Source organism: Charadrius vociferus, unplaced genomic scaffold, assembly GCF_000708025.1.
Source record: "Charadrius vociferus isolate BGI_N301 unplaced genomic scaffold, ASM70802v2 scaffold545, whole genome shotgun sequence".
NCBI lineage: Eukaryota > Metazoa > Chordata > Aves > Charadriiformes > Charadriidae > Charadrius > Charadrius vociferus.
This window is the reverse complement of record NW_009648590.1, coordinates 1,219,476-1,240,472: the sequence shown is the minus strand read 5'-3', so window position 1 is coordinate 1,240,472 and position 20,997 is coordinate 1,219,476. Positions and strand designations below refer to the sequence as shown.

The window sequence follows — 20,997 nt, the reverse complement described above, 5'->3', positions numbered from 1 at the left end:
AACAGCAGAGAAAAACACAATGAATACATTGGCAAAATTTGGTTTCACCAAATAACATTTAAGTTTCCCGAGTAAAGGATGTACGAAAGAAATTAGACACTTATTATGCAAAGCAACCTACAGGAATAATTGCGAAAGCTTGTTTTATATTTGATAATCAAACATAATTCAAAGCTCAGAACATGTTTGGGGTAAAAGCTAGATCATGGTTTTCATACAGAGCTGCTCCGTTGTGGATGGAAATGAAAACCCTGGTGCTTTTCAAGGCACAAAAGGGATCAGCTGCCATAAGCAGAAGAATAATTGAAGCAAACAAAGTTTTCAGTCACATATATGAATCAGAATTTTGTAATTAGCACTAGGTATATAATTGCTTCTTTGACTGAGTGACTAACATGAAAAATTAGGATAGTGCTTAGCTCTCGGTCAGACACAAGTAATTGCCTTCTCTCGTGGCAAAACCCGACAGTTGGGGAGTGGGGTTTTTTGGTGGGAGAGGGGTGGAGAGGAAATGAACGGTCAAGCTGAGCTCTTCATCAAACTCAAACAAAACTTGTATTTTTACCATTTACTTAAAGCTGACTAAAAACGTGAAACATCACTTCAAAGCAAATATTCTCATGTGGATTTTTTTCAGCGCTTCTCGAGCTTTCGACAATCATTTGTTTTGAATTAGACTGAAACTCCTAAATACTTTAGCCTGATTCAAAATAGCACTTTTCAACTAATATCACTTGCTGGTTTTCTTCTTCTACATTTATTATTGACCCCAAGTCCCAAGTTTTGACATCAAGAACAGCAAAGCAGTGGTTTAGAAGCAAAGAAAAGAATGAAGTGCCTAACAATGGACCGATTAATAGTAATAAGTAGTAAAGATTACTATTAGGGTATGAGTTTCAGAAAACTAACCTGTACATTGACTCTACTCTTTGTCCAGCTTCTGTGGACTGAATGGTACAGACCAAGAGGACTGATGCCCCTTTGCCTCTGCCCCCAGGGAGAGACCAGGCAGCAGGTCCAGCACACAAAGCAAAGGGCATGAAGGTACCCACCAAGCACCCAGCTGTCAGTTTGTAGAGTGCAATCTTTACATTTGGATTGCCATACAGTTGACTGGTTGATTTCTTCCTCCTTAACATTTCTACTACCTTGTCAGAATCCCTATCTGGTAAGATACCTATGGCTGGTATGCTCAAATTGGAAGCTAGTTCTTCCACGGGGAAGGGATAAGACGAAAGCTAAAGGTCACCAACCTCTTTTGAGGAGCCATTTCATATTCTTCCTCCCCTTCAGTCATGCCTTAGGTTTCTCTTTGAGGGCTGTGTTGCATGGAGAAAAAGAGGCCTGATTGTCACTAGATTGAACAACAATTCATGGAGCTGGGAAGCAAGGAGGACTCTCCTCTTGCTGAAGCAGAGAATTTCTATGCACCATTGCACAGGCAAACTATCCTAAATGGGGTAAGAAGGACTCTAACAGAAGCAAGGTCACAGCTCCACTCCCTGACGGGTGGCTGATGGTGCAAAATCAAGAAGGAATTTTGGCAATGTGCTATGTTAAGTTACACATTCCTCCATTCCTCTAGAACGACAGACGTTACCCCCGGGGAGCAATGCAGCCATACGCTATCTCTGACCAGAACTATATTTGAAGGACCAAACGTAACCTGAAAAAATGTTCCCCATAAAATTAACTACTTAAAAAAAAAAAATACTCCACTTAAGTACCTACAGTGATTTTTTTTTTTTCACCACGCATCTGGAATGAATATTCCAAATATTCACTTAAATTTGAAATCAAGCCAAATGCTATTCCCAATTTTTAAACTTGTCACATATATCTGTGACTTCATGTAATGTAGAAGCAAAAAGCAATCAAGCATCCTAAGGACTTTCTAACTACATGGTATGGCCTGAACACTGGAAAGCAGGCTAAAAATGTAGCACATGAAAGTCTCAAAGGAAAACCAGGTGCTTTCCATTAGATTTACATTCACACACAAACTGACAAGTCGCAAAATCATCTACATAATTATACAAGGTACCTTTCTACATACTCCCCATATTCTGCTCGAGCATGCATGCCATGGTGATGTAATGTTCCTGAGGTCAGGATGCTAACAATGTATTTTGCATTTAGCTTCAAAGACCACATCACATCATGTTCATCCTCTATTTGATATTAAAACTGCATAAAACCTTCTTCAGAGTACATCCCTCTATGCAAATTCCAGCTTGCCTCAGGTGCCACTTGCTAAATTAGACACACTCATTTTTTTCAAAAGCACAAAAAGGATTTTTAAAAGCACAGAAGCTTTTCCCCCCCTCCAGTTATCCCATATTGCACTACTATGGAGCAATTGTTCAGCAGAGATAAATTATGGTGAAATATGTCTTTTTGGATAGCAGAATGCCTTCATGCTTTCAAGTAAGCTTTTCCAGAAGGTATCAGTACAATGCTTTCTGATTTCTAACTTGGGGCGATAACCTCTAATGTAATTCAAATAACAGGCCATAACAAGAAGCAAGAAAAGGAAGGAAATCATCTTCAGAAGTAGTCAGACTACTGTAATCCCAATTTGCCACTGCTGCTGGATTCTGACATATGATATCAAGAGCACTATCAAGAAGCAAGGAGGATTCCAATGTGTTTGCCTTATAAATTGAAATGGGCTTTTTGTTTCTGACAATAATGGAGAAATCAGCCTATCCTTTGGAATAAAAGTAGAAATAGCACCATTATTTATATGACCTGAAATTTACCTTTTTACCTCTCTCAAGAAGTTACAGAAAAATGCTGCTCATTTATACGCTTGAGTAACCTCTTTTAAAACAACACTGGCGTTACGCAGACTGCATGAGCAGGGTTTTGTCAGAAGAAGTCTACTTAGCGTTCATTGCTATGTAGTGGTCTTGGCTAGGCTGACACACATAAAAACTGTACCTGCAGAAGGCTGCAAAGACAGACAGTTCCTAAATGCTTAAACAGCTTTGCAAAAAGCTGCATTCTCTTTAAATGAAGCTGGGAAGAATCTTGTTAATTCAACAGTCTGGGATAATTGTGGAGCCATCACCATGGCTCCTTCACACCACCATGTTCCTATACCAAAAGCATTCTCAGATAACAACTTTCTGTGCCAGTTATTCTGCCACTTGATTTTTGAGGACAACTGCAACAGAAAGAAATGATGCCCCTGTATTTTACCTTTTTAATCAGGGAATTTTCCACTTGCTCATCAAGGAATGATTGTCAAGAAAAATTAAGACCAAAAGGCAGCTTTACGTGTTGGCATGGGCAATATACAGAACATATAGCAAAGGCTTTTAACTACTGTTAAGCAACAGTATAGCATAACAAAATCAACATAAAGAAAGTTAAAACCTCGATTTCTGGTAAGCCTGTTACAAACTCTTCATATAGTCTGCATATTTAAAAGGCGACATATTGTATTATATTACCTTATACTACATTATTTTCTATTAACTATATTCTCTTGAATATATTCTATTAACTATATTCTATTCTATTCTGTTGCACTGTATAGAGGAATGTGTTAGTGAAACTATGACCAGTCAAAACGCAGGGTTACAATTTGACCACGAGGTGGGAGCATTGCTCATCATCACACACACGCAGGGCACATTAGGCTTTCTCTGTACGTTCCAGCTCTTCAATATACAAATATCCTGCGTATTTCTGTGCTAAAACCAGCAAACGTGCATGTTACCACTAGCATAATAAGTTCCCAGGACAAACACAAAAAAGAACCTTTTAATTGCCTATAATTGCTAACTGAAAAAGAGTATTTGAATAAACTGTGTTTTGGTCCCCGGAACAAAGAGTTGCACCAAAAACTTTGTATTAACATTGCAGAATCTTTTCCCAATTGGAAAAAAAGGAGGAGGTGGTAGAGATAACCTGTGCAAGTGGTAATCATAGAATCATAAAACAGTTTGGGTTACAAGGGACCTTTAAAAGTCATCTAGTCCACCCCCCCCTACAATGAGCAGGGACATTTGCCACTAGATCAGGATGCTCAGAGCCCCGTCCAACCTGACCTTGAATGTTTCCAGGGATGGAGCATCTACAACCTCTCTGGGTAACCTGTTCCAGTGTTTCACCACCCTCATCGTAAAAAATTTCTTCCTTATATCCAGTCTGAAATGGGGAAGAATAATTTTCTCATTTGTTATCAGTTTTGTGAGCATTAAAAAATTGCAAAAAAGAAAGTTTGTGAATGTAGATTAAAATTATTTCCATGTGACTGCTTACAATTTTCCATTCAAAGTGTTGAAAAGCAACTATTTCACATGGGAAAATCAGGTTTCCAAAATGGTTTAATAATGTTCTATCCCACAGGAAACATTTGATGAACTGCTTGTGCTGATGATGCCTCTGATAGGGCTGTGTCTTTATGTGGGAAATGGCAGCCCCGTATCTCTTTTCTTGGAACTGAAAAAAGGGCAGTACTGAGTAACAAGCAGTATCTCCCACAGAAATAGGCAATAATATGAAGATTTGATTAACATGAGAAGGAGACTAGCCTATGTTCAAGAGACTTTCACAGGATTTTGAAGTGGTTAAGATAGAAATCTAAGGCATGACTGCAGCTTACAAAGCCATCTTCAAGATAGCTTTAAAGTAGTTGGCTTCGATACAGATAGACTCAGTTGTATGAAGCTCTGGCTAGATGCATATGTAGTTCCTCGCTGTTTCAGTGAGCCTGATCCCTGTTTCTGGAGGCATGCTCACTTAATTATTTTTGGGTAGCTTCAAGGTAACTCTGACACAGAAGTTACAATGGCATCCTGGGCTGCATAGGGAAGAGTGTGGCCAGTAGGTCCAGGGAGGTCATTCTCCCCCTCTACTCTGCACTGGTGAGGCCACAACTGGAATACTGTGTCCAGTTCTGGCCTCCCCAGTTCAAGCGGGACAGGGAACTGCTGGAGAGAAGCCAGCAAAGGGCAACCAAGATGATTGAGGGATTGGAGCACCTCCCTTATGAGGAAAGGCTGAGAGAGCTGGGACTCTTTAGCCTGGAGAAGAGAAGATTGAGGGGAGGCCTTATTATGGCATACAAGTATCTAAAGGGCGGGTTGAAGGAGGATGGAGCCAGACTCTTTTCAATGGTTCCCAGTGACAGGCCAAGCGGCAAAGGGCACAAGTTGGAACATAGGAAGTTCGTTCACATACACGGAAAAACTTCTTTATGGTGAGGGTGGCAGAGCACTGGCACAGGCTGCCCAGGGAGGCTGTGGAGTCTCCTTCTCTGGAGATTTTCAAGACCCGCCTGGATGCAGTCCTGAGTACTGTGCTCTGGGCAATCCTGCTTTAGCAGGGGAGTTGGACTAGATGATCTCTAGAGGTCCCTTCCAACTCTGAAGATTCCGTGATTCTGTGATTTCACACCTGTGACTACAGTGTATATATGCAGCTTCAGTGTCTTCATGTCCACATGGTATAGTTATTCTACGTGTCCCTGGCCACTTGGCTCCACATGTAGTAGGACAAATGTATTAGAAACATTTTGGCATGTATGTATTCCTATAACAAGATATTAGAAGAACTTCCTTTGTATATGGTCAAAAAGCAACTTGGACATAGTTCCTGCAAAGATTTATGTAACGTAGACCTTGCAGCTTTCTTCTCTAGGTGCAGGACGCCTGTGCAGCACAACAGGGTAGTAGACTGACCTCAGCTGGGTACAGGGCTCTTGCTGATGCTAACGGGTTGTGGTAGGAAAGCTGAAGCGCTCATGGTAAATCTATACAAATGGGCACCTGTTTAATACAAATACACCCCAGCTACATACTGAACAGAGGCTGTAAAACCCAAGCACTCTTGACCCTGCAAAAAGACCAGGCTAAGTTTCACCCACCGGCAAACTACATGTGGTGAGTGCATTATAGCTGTAACCTCAATATTTCTAACTCCCCTGCTTAATCTTTTTTTTCCAGCATGTGAAAGACCATGTACTGGCACGTGAGAAAGCATATGTTCGGGTACACATTTCAGTAGTCTGCAAACAGCTATGTATTATCCATGGATAATGTTCCTTTCTCCACATCCCTCACATGCCTGGTAAGGAGATTTTCTCTAGAGTAATGGGCAGAAGAGGTTGCACAGTATTTGTCAAAACAGAAGTGCCACCCTAGCACTTTCCTTTCTAAGGCACATCATTCACAATTTTTCTCCTGATTTCTATCAATGAGATTGTTAGCTATAATCTGTCTCTACAGTGTCTTAATGAAAAACATTCAGCCTACAAATCATCCTTGCATGGTTACAGTTGCTTATTCACTGTAATCAACTGGTCCCATGGTACTGGTCTTTTCCCTAAGGGGACAAGCAGAACATTTTCTTACAGGAGAACAAACAGACTTTAAATAACTACACAACACAAAGACTAGAAACTTGCAAGGAACTAAATTCACACCCTCACCCTTCAAGTCAGCATGAAACACTCGCTTCTTGGTCCTCCAGCCCAACTAAATAGGTGCCCCTAATCTTTCTGAGGCCTTGAGAGTGCAGGCCTTCAAATTCATCCTGGTCCTCCAAGTCAGGGATACCCGGATCTAGGATCTACTTTCTTGGCTGGGCCGATGGTCCCTAGTCCTTCTGAAGAAGCCCCAGTGTTTCTGCATCCACCTCGTCCTGACAGGGCTGCACTCTTCCAGCACAGCCCCTGCTCAGCCACCACCCACCGCTGTGGGGAGAGTAACCATTCTGCCCATGAATTCTTCTGGGGCCTTGATAGTTACATACAGCACTGCACATATTCATGAACATCTGAAGAGTCATATGGTATTTGAGTATTTACGCTTAATTTCTGCATGACCGCAGAAAGAGTTGTGAACGGTAGTTGTTCAAGACTGTTTTCCTGACAGACACTTAACTCAAGTGTGCAAATAATATAACCTCTTAACAACATATTGAGTTTTCCTAAACATTGTTGCTAAGGGGGCTCTTTAAAAAAAGTACATATTTATGTGTCTGAAATTAATACATGCTTCTAGATGAATTTTTCTACATTTTTAGTTGAGGTATCACATTTCCTTCTTATTTATTACTTTCCGAAAGCAATAGGAATTTTAAGTAATTTCTTAAAAGGAAGCAATAAAAGAAAAAATAGAATCATGCTTAACTGCAGTGCTTAATATGAGGTTGTCTTTCTTGACCATCAAAACAAAGTACTGTATTATTTACATTTAGGAATAGCTGTGTTTCAGTGGATATACACTGGGATATGCATAAAGAAAATGTTAGCTCTAACATTTTTTTCCACTTATTTTGCTACCTAATACTTTAGCAATCACTTTTGGAGCAATATGGGTTCAGATACTATCTCAGAGCCCTGTGGTACAGAGCTGAGGAGGTGCAAAAGAGTATACATGCCATAGACCTTACGGCTGTTTTTCCACTTTGTTGATGCTGCTAAAATGACTGTGGACCTCTACAGTAGGCTCAGACCCATTTGAAATTATTCCCAAGTGCCCAAGAAACCATTGAAACCAAGAAACCAGCTTAGGATTGCTCCAGTTCAACAATGTTTCAGCAACATCCCTTTTACATAGCATCCTTAATAGGACCGCTATGCTGACGTGCTCGCTCCTGCTAACTTCCCACACCTGTGGTTTGACAGCGCTTGGCAAATTCCCCCTCAGCCAATTAAGTTAATAAAGCTTTGTGTTTGTATTGGCATAGTATAACGTGCAATCATTAAAAACAGGGACATCTCGTGCGGGTTTTTTCTTAGCTCTGTTTTTTGCATCTCCCATGCAGCCTGTCCTAACAGAGAGCAGAATACAGCCCAAAGAAAGTCAGAAGGATAGAACGTCACAAATCCGCATTTCCTGTTAAGCAACTCTAATAATCCAGGATTTTTCTTCCAGGCACTGCACAAAAAATTGATGGATAAGGCTTACCAACAGAACAACTAAATGGTGCTAGGCATTATGTGAAAGGGATGATTTTTCCCCGGAATGCCCCAATGGCTTTTATCATTTCTAATGACTGTTTCTGTTAAGTCTGTTTCTGATTACCACACAATTTTTTTGCTTTAGAGTAAACTGTGAATGTTTAGTAAACAATAGATTGCATATAAAAATGAGTGACAAAATGTAATAAAATGTTGTCCTTACCATCTGTTTTCTTTGATTCATCCCCCACACTAGACTGATCTTTTTTGTCCAACTTATTGTCTTCCTTTAATTCACCTAGAAAAAAGGAATAAGAAACATTATAAACATTTTAATGCAGTCTGCAGTTTATTAATGCCTGTAACTCAATCAAACTGCAACATCCAAAAGATATGTTCCTTGGGAGAAAAGGTCTGAATTCACAAGGAACTGGATTAACACATTTTTACAGAATAAAGCACCAGACAAAATGTATCCAACTCCTACAGAAAATCAAATTTTACAATTTACTTTTAAATTTATTCTAACTGTTAACAGCTTTTTAAGTGCACATGCAAACTCATACTCCCTCTGGTTGTATGTAGACCGTTAAAAACTTGAGCAGAACCTTAATTTCAAAATCAGGACGCTGAAACATTTACACTTTTAAAGGGCTAAGACCCTGCAAGACTTCATCATAGGTCTCTGCATTAAAGAACCACCTGAGATATCCCAAACAGTCCTATATAATTTTGTCTTACTTTCTCTTACCGGGTTCTTTTATCCACAGATTCATTTGGCTTGGTCCTTTGATGACAGTATCAGGAAGCAAACAACCATCCTAGCATTGATCACTGGCTTGACAGCCTCTATAGCAAACCAGGAAAGCAAGGCCTTTGGCAGAGCAATGGCTGATGCAGAATGAAAATGGCAACTTGAGCTGGAGTCTATTTTATGAAGCCAGGAAGGTTAACCACCATCATTCTCATTTTCTGTTCTCTATTAGTCATACAGCAGAGCACATCAGACCTTGCCAGACCATCCCTTCATTGAATAAGAAGGCCAAATGCAAGATCAAATGAAAAATAACTTATAGGAAGAGCTCTAGCAGAACAGGGCTCTTTCAGCTGCAGTGTCCAAACAGCACCAAAGAAGGTGTCCTTCTTTCAGATGTCCAGAGAAGCAACAGCAGCCTGCCCAGATAGCAGCAAGCAGCTTGTCCTTCTCCCCTGGAGGAGTAGCAGTGAATTTGTGACCCACACCTCAACATGAAGAGCTGTAAAAATCTCACTTCAGAATTTTGTAAAGTAATGCTTATTCCATTTGTATGACTATTTTTGTTCCTATAACGACTTCACAGCCTCTGGATCAAGATTATAGGTATTATGTGTTAAAGAGGATCTGATCTGCCTTCAAAACAGTCATGGCTAGCGGATACTTATTTTTGGAACAGCTTAAAAAAAAGAGAAATTGTAGAGAAGCAAGGTCGCCCTCTTCCATATTATGCCCTGACCGCTAGAACATTTGTTATTCTTGGGTGACAGAGGATTGATCTCTCTCTCCAATTAAGTTTCATCATAGTATACACGAGGAATGGTTTTCAAATCTTAAGATACTAAACAAGCAAGATGGGAAAAACGTGTCCTGTTCAGTTCTTATTCACAGCCAAAACTTCTCATGTTTTTCTTCCTAAGCTCACTGTGTGGGTGAGAGAAAAACGAAAGCAAGATGATACAGGACAAGCAGCAACCTCCTCAGCTGATCACACTGCTACTGACTTGGACTCCTTGAACAGAGAGGTATAAGCAGCTCCAAGCAGGGTTGAGGTGTCTGCTTGACAAAGGTGGCCCCTAAAAGAAGTACACTGTTTTCAGGAAGTGACATTAAAATGTATCTAGCGAAGCACAAAAGTCTTCTCGCATTTCCTCCACCATCATACAGCCGATGATAATGATGAGCTAATAATGGTTTATTTGAACATTGCATAAAGAAGCTGCTTGACCCTAAGTGTGCGCAGGAAAAGATGATGAACATCCACACATATGTTATTTCACAGTTTGATCTCTCTCAGAAAGCACACGGGCAGCAAGTGACTGAGAGAGACTTAAAACTCCTCTGACAACACAATTTCTGAACTTTCATTGAATATAACTTATTATGAATCAGGGACTTTTGAGTATTGTAATATCTAGTCTGCCATAGTGCCAGCAGCAGAGCAGAACGATGATCATAATGATCTTTTTGAAAAGGATTACAAAGGCAGAGAAATAATAAGGCAAATACTTTATGATGAGATATTAACATATAGGCGTAAAGGAAGCTGTGGTGAACCCAGGGATATGAATGATAAGATTTCATCAGTCTCCAAAGACGCTGCAGTGATTATACCTCATAAAGGCCTTTTCCCACAAATTAAGGAGCAGAATTTCTTTTCCTGAGGAAGACACTAGTTTTCAGAAATCATTACAATTCTTTTCAAAGCATTTTTGACACCTGCAGCAGAGAGACATTGCAGAAAAAGGTACTGTCAAAATCACTAGGCCACATTTAACCCCCATACTGTTAGAAGCACGTAAAACAAAGGATTTCAGAAAAAAAGTCTGATGCAATCTAACTGGGATTTCACATGTCCACAACCTCTTTGTCTCCGTGAGGGACCCACTCCTCTTCACCCACGTAACACTGAAGAAAAATCCCATACGTAACAGAGCATGACAGCTCGGATCCCCGTAGTGCTTCCGATCCAAAAAAAAACCCCTAATGATGAAGGGAGCTCCATGAAAGGCCAGCAGCCAAGTGAAATACATAAGAGTCATATCAGGGATGTTTTAAATAGAATTTCTGCCTCTGCTGCCATCTAAACTCACTGCCTGAGCCTGGGACTTTCAAAGCCTGTATGCTCACTCAGGCTTTTATATGAGGATGCTTCTGTGTCAGATTTTTTTGCTGGTTTTGGACTGGCTGATACTAGCCAAGTTTTTGACAAGTTACATGTGGGTGTACTGCCATTTTTTGGTAATAGCTTCAGGGAGCAGGAGTTGGGGAGGGAAGGACAGTGAAATGGCCAAGAGACAACTGATCTGTTCTCATGGGTCTAATTTTATTTTTTTTTTAATATTTAGTGCAATCTTCAAACATTGTTTCCAACTTTTTTGGGTGCAAAATGTGATTCTTATTTTAACTTAGTTCTATAGCAAGTTAAAATACTGGAATAAAATTTATGACAAAAAAAATCTCAAAATAAAAAAAGGCTTGTGACTGCCCTAATAAAAAACCTGAGCAAAGGAAGCATAAAGAAAATAACTCTTAAAAACAGAGAGGGGGAAAAGTCCTCTGTCCCAAAACACATTAAATCTGAGACTCAGTAAAAAGATACCTTTAATTGGCCTTAAAAAGAGTTTACAAGCCAACTTTGGCATCTCCTCTGTCAGTTACCCAAGCAATGAAGCTGTTCATTGAACGAAGAATATTTGTTTCAGCTTTTCAGCCTCTGTACCATAACAGGCTGCTTCATTTCCATGAGAAAAGTCATTTTTTCCTTTCCACCCAAAGTGCCCAAGCAAGTATGATGAACCCCATCTTCTATGGAAGAACACTACTTGGGAGTTAACTTACAGTTTCTGATTCCCATATGCAGGTGACTATGCTAATGTCCAGGAAGAGGCTCTGACCCCAGGACATCCTTTTTCAGGACATCAGGTTCCCCCGTCACTGAGGTGAGATACTGGTTTTAGGGCTGGATTTATGTTTCAGTAGAAGGAGAGAACTCACCATTCTGAACACGCTGTTTCTCTTCTCCCACTGCGTGAAGAGAGTCCGTTCCCTTATCTGTCCTAGGTGCATTTTTCCCTTGACAGGCTTCGTGTTTGTTCATCCCAGTTTGCCGAGTCCCATTTACATTATTCTTATTGGAATCTGCACTTTTGTTTTCCCCAGGATTTGGTTCTTTGCTGTTCTCTGTCTTTGCTGCTGCAGCATCTTCAGCTGGCTTCTTCTCATCCTTTTCATCCGTTTTCTTTTCATCTGTTCCCTGAGGAGCATTTTCCTCTGCTTCTTTCTTAGCTTTTTCTTCTGCATCCTCAGCAAAGAGAGAAGCATAACGAGGAAAGAAATCAAGATTATCAGTCAATTTGACAAGAATGATACAACTCGCACTACTTCAGCTTTTTACATGCAAACAGCCTTTACTTAGATAAATGTAGGAATTGACTTGACAAGGGAAAAAGAGCACAGGAGAACATTTAAGCAAGTATTCTGAAAAAAACACCCCATGTTGGCCTTAATGTATATTTTGTGCCTGTCCTTTTTTTACCATATAAGGTTCACCTTTGAAACTGCAGTTCCTCAAAATTCTTAAAAGGCAAATTAAAAAGAGATATTAGCTATTGAAGGTTTTAGGTGTGCCAAGGTTAGTTTCATTTTTGACACAAACCAGTCAGTCAAATGACATTCAGTTTATCTCATACCGTACCATACAACTCTTGAGCACATAAAAAGTCTTGGTTCTTCGCTATTTACTTTTTTCCCCTCTTGTTTCAGGTTGCTTACAATGCCAGCTTCCTAATCTCTTCCCTTCCACTTACTGTTATTCTATCTTTATGGCTCTGTCCTTTCTAGTGGGAGGTGTCCCCACCTATGGCAGAGGGGTTGGAAGCAGATGTTCTTCAAGCTCCCTTCCAACCTAAACCATTCTATGATTCTTGGCAGACTGGTATATTGCTACGAGTACTTGCCTATCCATCCCCAAAAGTCTTACGCTCCATGACAAATATGCAAAGGTATAAATTCAAAAGTGAGTGTTGAACAACAGCAGCATCTCAAAACACTGTCATTCAGAAAAGAAATAAATTCAGAGAAGCCAATTTCCCCCATTCAAGATACCGATCTTGTTATTATCCCAACCTTAGGTCCTGGTGCAACACTTACTTAAAAAAAAAGGCTGCAAATCACTTTGGCTCCAGATGTTGAGACCACTACATTTCTAGCCCAGGTCAGGTACAGCACACACCCCCAGACTCAGCTGTAAAGGCTCTGTGTGGCTTCCCGCGTCACACTGGAAAGCAGGACACAACCACAGTCCCAGAAGCGCAGCCCTTGAACTGATAAACACAGCTGGGTGTGCGCAGACTCTGAGCAGAGACTGCCTAATTTTCTCCCCCTTTCCTGTGATCAATAGAGGCCTAATCTGCAAAAGCAGCTGAGTAGCTGAGCACACACTCTGTTTGGAACCTGTGAGCTTATTCAGAGCATATATATACCCATACTGAACCTAAGCATTCAGATGTGACCACCCTATGCCTATATTCAAGATTTCTTGGGACAATATCCCAGCCTACTCATTACCCCATTGTGGGCAACCAATTGCACGTTAATTGTGATAGGAATCATGGACGTATCTCCTGTTTTCTGAGAGATTGTGTAAGCTGATGAGCAGAGAAGCAGATCCTACAAAACACTGAATAATGTCTACGTTGGTCTTATGGAAGTATTCTTGACATCTATAGGAAAGAAGTTTTGTTCCTTACAGGAGCAGAATCTTGGCCAGTGAGTAAAAATTACAAAAGAATTTCTAAGTGTCTTATCAAATAATTCTTATGAGTGAATGAGAACCAGTTTTGAGAAAAATGAAACAATGCAATACAAGAGATAAAGATTTCTTTTTAAGAAATGTCAATCTGTATTTCCTTGCCAGCAGCTAACTAAAGTTAATTATTTTTTAAATTAATAAATTATGCCTCACATGAAAATATAATCAAATTAGATATGAGCCTCCCTCAGTTTATTAATCATTCCTGAAATCTATGGTAGCTTCCACAGATAGCTCAGCTATGCATGTTGATATTTTCCCTGGAGTCTCATGGTATGTAGAAGGATTCCTCCATTTGAGGATCTGAAAAAAAAATGCTGCATTTTGCACCTGAACCACAGGAGAGAAATTTGGCTTAGGAGACTAGGGCTTGCTGAAGCACCTTTGGACGTGCGCCTCTTGTTAAAATTAGCATCAGAAAATACTGTATCTAAATGTTGCTTTGCACATCAGGGTGTTTGTTTATTCAGTTTTTTAATTTGTAGCTCTTTAATGATGATCCTTTAAGCAAAAAGAGATCAGCAATAAACCCACGTACTTTCCCCACACAGTCCAAGAAATTTTCTATAAATACCACACTCAGGATAAAAACGCTCACTGATGCTTCTGGGACAATGCCATTACCAAAGGGAATACAGTAGTCTACAAATAATTTAATAATTTATTTAATAAAAGTAATAGTAGTAGTAATAATAATAATAATAATGATAATAATAATAATAGACGGCTTTCCTTCCCTTCTGATCCCCACTTGCTATTTATTGTCAATCAACAGTAATTGCTTTATCTGTCTTTTCTTAATAATTCTTACTTTCATTGACAGAGCATCTTGGTGCATTGCAAGACACCAGTTTGACGGGGGTCACAATTTAAACTCCTGCTGTGCGGCAGGCCCTGCTGCATATGGCGAAAGAGGGAAGGCAGATGGAAGGGGGTGCAGAGACTTGCCTGCAAGTCAGGAGCAAGACAGCAGCTGAGCAAAGGTTTTGATGCGAGGACTCTGGAGTCCAAGAACAGTTCCTTAGTCCCCAGCCCATACAGAGGTATGCTGAGCCATACATCCGTGTAAGTCTTTCAGGATAACAAAATACGGATGCTTGTGCTGCTAAATGCACCCAGAAACACAGGAATTATGTGAAAGTCAATGAATTCAGATGAACAGAAGCTGAGACTGCTTTCTGAATCTTTGACCCATAAACCAGGGCCCTGATCCAAGTTGTTGGAGATGAAGTTTAGCAAAAACATGAAGTTAATCAACTATTCAGGGTTAAAGGTTGTCAGAAAGATAAAAATGACCTACTCAAGGGCTCCCATATCTAATAATGCAGACTGTTGAGCTCTCTGCTTTCAAGTGATCAACTAATTCTTCCATAGACTACCCTCAGGAGCTGCTAGAAGGATTTTTTTACAAGGTAATTAAAAATAAAACATTTTCCCCTCCAGCTAAAGTATTAATAACCACACACATATCGTCAGGATACCCTGTAAAGAATGGATAGAAAATACTGCATCGATACATATTACCTGTAGCAGCACTAGTTAAGCAATGTGTGCACATCCACATGGATCATAACTTGACATTTACATGTGCACATTTAGAAAAAAGTCTTTATGCAAAGCAGTCACTGCAAGTGGGTACAAAGCACATTTAAAAGTTAAATATCCAGAATCTATTATGATCTACTTGGTATGTTTGTTTTAGGTGAAATGTAAGATATGTTTTATTTATTTTGCCACAGGTCTCTCTTGCATATAGGATTTTTACCTAGTAGATCCATAGTAGACAAGTAAATACGTATGGTATATGTTGAAATGAAATCCTTAAAACTAGTTAACTGTATTGGCTTTGTTCACTCAACACTCCTATACTGTGGGACACTGACCATGTTAAATGCTCTGCTTGTTTAGTTAGCTTTAATTTATTTGGTCTACAAAGAACCATGAAAGAGTAAATACCAATTAAAAAAAAAAAAAAAGCCAAAAAAATCCCCTGGCAAATAAGCAGATCTTGAATTATGTTTTTGTTTTCATTTTCATGGAATGCCTAGAAAGGCTTTTCCTGAATAGCAAATTTTATGACGAATGATAGTTTAATTTGAATAATAATGTGTACTTTTCTGCACCTTTAGACAGGCCTTTCAGTTGGAGAGGAACAATCAGCTCAGGCAAACAGTGAACTACACCAAATTTTCCCTCAACCCTGAAGCCAAGGCCACATGATACATTAAATCAAAGTCCTTCCATTTACATGAAATATAACTCCATTAAATAAGGGTTTGAGGAACAAGCATTCAACTCAGAGAAGAAATTGTATCACAAACAGTTTCATGAAGAAAAAAAATGAATCAGTGATAACATTCCTCCCTTTTTGGTTCCAACGCTGGTCTAAATCACCCCAGGGCTCAAGAAGACCTTGGGCAATCATCCAGCCTCGGGAAGCAAGGGCCAGTTACAACTAAGTCAATCTCAACAGATGGCTCTCATTAGCTCTGAAAGATCTCCAACAATAGAGATTTGCCAATGTCTAACCTATATAACCAGGTTACAACCACCTGCCATTTTTTTCTCATCTTAACATCCCAGCGTATTTGAATAAAAAAACAGTTCCCTTATTTTGCAGCTGCGGTAGTCTTCAGACAACTGCTTTCAGCTAAAACCCTTCTCAGCTATAAACAACAGTTATCATCATTTGCATTGCTGTACTCTGTATTGTCTGCAACTGGTCCATACGTTTCCTGAACTGCAGAGGCCAAAACTGGACACAGCACTGCTGTGGGGGACTTGTTACTGCTGGAAAGACGGGAAGAATGCCAGAGGGGTCTTATCTTAGAAGCAAGGTCTGGGGGGGTGGGGTGTTTTTGGGGTGTTTTTTTTGTTTGGTTGGTTTGGGGTTTTGGTGGATTTTTTTCTTTTCTTTTTTTTTTTTTTTTTCCCCAACAGCATGACAATATTGAACCCTGGTCCACTTGCAGCCAACACAGCCCTCATTTCTTCTGAAATATTTGCAGTCCCACCCAAATTCATGACATCGTGAGCATTTGCAGAATAGTTCCCAATTCATTATCCAAGTTGTCAATAGAAATAAGAAAACAGCTTTGAATCCAGAATATCCTGTCTTCTCCCCTGAACTATCATCCATACCTCTTTCAGTCTTAACAGTGAACAACTGATAACCTCTCTACAAATGCTGTTCCAACTATTTTTGCACCCATCCCAAGTCTGACTCATGATTTTAGAGGACGTCCCTTACAATTATTTTTTTTTTCTCCCATTGTCCACATCCTCTTCATTACATACACTTACACCACGTAAGAAGAGTACAAGGCACAGATGAGTCACAATATTCCTATCTTTCTGAACTGTGTCAGCTGTTGACTTTGAAAAGCAGATTCTTTCCAACTAACAGTGCTTACTTGGAGAATAATTTGATTGAAGAAGAGCTTGAAGAAGAAGAGGTCAAAAGAATTTTTATTCTTTCACTAAGAAGCCTGGGTGTTACCTTTGGTGGCTTGCGCTTTCCATTTCTCCCGGTTCTGCTGCACCACCTCAGTCCAGGTGGCTTTAAAACATTTGAAGTCCACAGTGAGTATGGAGCAGTTGAGTGAGGCACTTCCTTCGGACCCAGTGCTCTTGACACTTGATCTTTTAACTTCGGAGGGACTAATGCTATTCAGACTGTGACACAAGATCACAAAACATAGAAGAAATCAGTATCCCATACACCCAAACACAGCTAAGAAGAAATAATGCCAATGCCTGTAAGTCTAGATAACTTAACAGAGCCAACCAGGAAAAACAAAAACTAAGCTTGAATCCCACATCCTCCCCTCCCTCCCACCCCAGGGCAACCGATGTTAAAGCAAACGGCACAACCTGAGCCAGTATTAGAAACAAAGAGCAGCTTTTCCCTGCTTATTTTTTGGTACCCATCGTCCCTAAGAAAAAGAATCACTCCAAGTGTTGCCATTACCTTTGTTTTGCATCCTCAGTCCCTAAATATTTCTTGGAGAGTCAGACTATTCTAGAAATCAAATATGTCAAAGAAGGAGCCTCCTAAAATTCACCAATGAGAGCACAGGACAGGAGGTCAACCTGAATCCAGGGCTTGGTGACCTCAGCTGAAGCTGAAACCAGGCACTCACTTCAGTTACAGACCCTGCAGTAGTTTTTCAAGGATGGACACTTCATCATGCACATTTTAATAAAGGCAGCAAGATAACTGACAAAGATATTAGTGCTTGCTCTTTGTGTAACAGCCCAAGAGAAACAATTCACCTGGGAGATGGGATCTGACTTCGTAGCCCTACTCTAGGGAGCACTAGACACGAGGCATTTGAATCCCAAGACATGCCCTGCCCATGGAACTACTGGAAGAGTAGTTTCTCTACAACAGCAGAGCAGGTTGAATGGGCAAAGACTCCTTACACCCAAACTCCAGGTTAATTCTGGTGGTACTTCACATATTTGCACAGCTCTAAATACTGTCGCTAAAGTGTGCTTATACTTCCCAGTCCTCTTTTCAATCCCATTTATACTTCTAGATAGGTAGATATGAGTGCCTCCCAACGACTGCCTCTACCTTCTCTTTGACATTAGTGACTGAGAGAGCACTGAAGTTCACCTGATTGCATGGCTATAACCATTTGTGCTCACTGCCTTTGGAGCCATGGCTCAGGCTCAGGTTCATGCCAGCCTCCCTCTTTGCCCTCCCCTGGGCTGGAGTTTCCCTGCAACAAAGCCACGTCACAAGGCGAGCTGCAGTGTCGGCAACACGGGTACGGTGCTTTAAGCCACACGGAAGACATACGCAGTGGTGGGAAAACCAGGGGAGTTGGGCGCAATGGCAGTATGTGCAGAGCGAAGGGAGAGGGCACGTGGTTATTCACCTGGAACGCCTGAACCCAGACATGCCAGAGCGGGAGGCTTCATCGATGAGTGGAGTCACAATCTTCTCGGTCATATCAGTCAGCACAGTAAAAGTGGGTTCCACAATGAAATCAATGAAACCTGAGCAGAAACACAAGCAGAGTCAAGCAGGCAAGAGGAGGATTTATGTGGAGTCATTGTTTCAGTGATCACAGACAACCATGCTGTAAAAGACAGAGTAAAAAAATTATACTTTGAAAGAGGGATGGGCAAATACTGGAAAAGGAAAACAGAGTTATACATTAATCCCTGATTCTAGACCCTGGATATAGCACACAATAAAAGGTACCTACTTAAACATTGGAGAGAAACTGTGGCAAATCGGAACATAAACAGATGCATCAGAACTTGTTTTATACGCGGACTGTGATATTTAAGCCAAATTCCTACGGATTTGGATAAAACCCAGTTTCAAAGATGAACTCTCTAAAAGCAGGAAATTAATACAACAGTAATAATACTGGTAAGCTTTACTGGTGTGGAGTTACATGCAAACCTCCCTCACTGCATATCAGTGGTTTGCTGTGAATATTCTCTCCTCAGTGCTCAGCCAGCTTGTTCTTGTTGATAATAAAGCAGACTTAGAGGTTTTCCCCCCATTTTTTTAATATAAGGAAAGGAAAAAAAATAAAGAGCGAAATAATTTCTACTTCAGTATACAGTATGGCAGAGATGAATACGGCTCTGATCTGAATGTTGGGAAGGGCAGACTGAAGGGCCCTCTGGACATAAGCTTATGAGATGAAGGAAAATCCAAGTTGCACGGAAAAAATGTGAGAGTGAGGAGCTTACACTACCTTACACCTTCCCCTAAATTCTCACCTGGGGCAAGAGCTATTTCTTAAGTTTATTTTAGCACTTCACTTGGCAAATTTCTTAATGTTGCAGGTAGCCAAGAAAGCTACATTTCTACAGCAGACCCCAGCGATTCTAGGTGATAAGAGACCAATAAAAGGAGAAGAGACCACATGGGCCAAGCACCCGAATTCACAGATGCTTTGATCCACATCTTGAGTGCAAAGCAGTTAAGCAAGCATCCTTCTATTCCCATTTCCCTCCCTTGATTTTTACTAAATTTCTAAAAGGATGGGTAATTAAGTGTATTTTCATGCCTAGCCAAATTAAAAACGTTACTTGCAAGTTCTCAGAATTTCATACTAACATTCTGTAAATACGCATTCAGTCTTATCCGAACATCTGAATCATATGCCTTCATAACACTGAGACAGTCTTATCTATTCAAATTTAGGGAAAAAAGAACTCCCTTCCTCCCAGGGAGTTAATCAGAAATGTAGGCAGTATAAAGCCATGACAGGAAATTGTGTGCTAGATCACAACCCAGATAATCTCAGCAAACTTCATACAGTTTTTAAAACATTGGAAATCGTACTGACTGAGAACAGTGTTAAGTGTGCCACAGGACTCCTGAGGATAATGAGAACTTGATTTACATGTGTGTGTGTCTGCCTGTCTACATATTTCTTCTACACCCCTTCACTCAAAAAATTTTTTACCTATTAATGACCAAAGAAATCCAAGCCATGGTACCTTATCACTTCTGCTTGGCAAGTAATACCACTGCCATTTGCTCCATCAACGCTAACAAGCCTGAGACATGCAAATCTGTGATATTAGACGCGCGACTGCGTCACTAACTTCAGCAGCAGGGTGATGGGATCTGCTTCCTGAGATACTCAACATTTGCACATAAATACAAGGTCCAATTGTAAGGGTCTAAAAAACAAGTTTTGCCTGGGAGAAGTCTTGCATCTCATCAAGAGACAGGCAGAGGTGGCACAAGGGACCACAGGTAAACAAACTCAAGGACCTAGGAGAAATTTTCTTTGATAAGTGGTTTTTTTTCCTCTATTCCCTAGAACATGAATAAGTTATTCAACTACATTACCCTAAAATGGGGATTATAATAAAGTTGGGAAACATAATCTGCTATTGCAGAAACAAAGCTTAGGACTTTATTAGTAATTATGTAACTTATGCCATATTCCCATGGGCCTCCCCGCTGCCGGATTCTCTCTTCTTACCTAAAGACACTGTGATTTAAACGTGGTGATTTAGATTGCTAATTAAAAACCCCGAATATCAAATAATGAAACTGGGTTTTAAAACCTATTAATGCTAATGACCGTTTTATCATCCTTTTTCTTCTTCAATAGAATGAATGTGGTAAATATTTCTGTACCCCAGTGACTAAGATGATTTTACCAATTAACACTTTATGCTGAGGGTGGATTCCAGACACATGCCTAGTGTTCATTCACTCCACTTGAGAACATCACTATGGCAAACACTGCCTAGAAGACAGTTTCCCTAAAGCCCACCACCACAAGGAAAAAAAAAAAGAGACAGAAAAAAGAATCATCAGCATGCATTCATCAGCCTTTATCCTGTGTTTTCTGATGCTGTAATTTTCTTTCTCGCCAGCCAAAGGACAAAAATAAAAAGATGCTGCTACATGTATCAGCTGCAAAAGCGGACTATGACAACAAAGGCTGATCTCCAGTCAAACAAGCTTCCTACAGTCTGAGACAAACAGAGAAGCGTTAACTCCTGATATTCTTGTAGGGA

General features: G+C 40.2%; 1 protein-coding gene across 1 annotated transcript in view; it reads right to left on the bottom strand.

Annotated features, from left to right (window-relative positions):
- Positions 1-8,141: 8,141 nt before the first annotated feature.
- PDE1C (phosphodiesterase 1C, calmodulin-dependent 70kDa) overlaps positions 8,142-20,997 on the bottom strand; it is a gene marked incomplete at its 3' end in the record, with an annotated part of 284,944 nt that continues 272,088 nt past the window's right edge. Inside the window, exons 14-17 of the mRNA XM_009886214.1 lie at positions 18,372-18,492; positions 16,985-17,160; positions 11,670-11,969; positions 8,142-8,216 (exon numbers count right to left, since the gene is read on the bottom strand). Coding sequence (XP_009884516.1) covers positions 8,142-8,216; positions 11,670-11,969; positions 16,985-17,160; positions 18,372-18,492 — 672 coding nt within the window. The remainder of the gene's footprint in view (positions 8,217-11,669; positions 11,970-16,984; positions 17,161-18,371; positions 18,493-20,997) is intronic.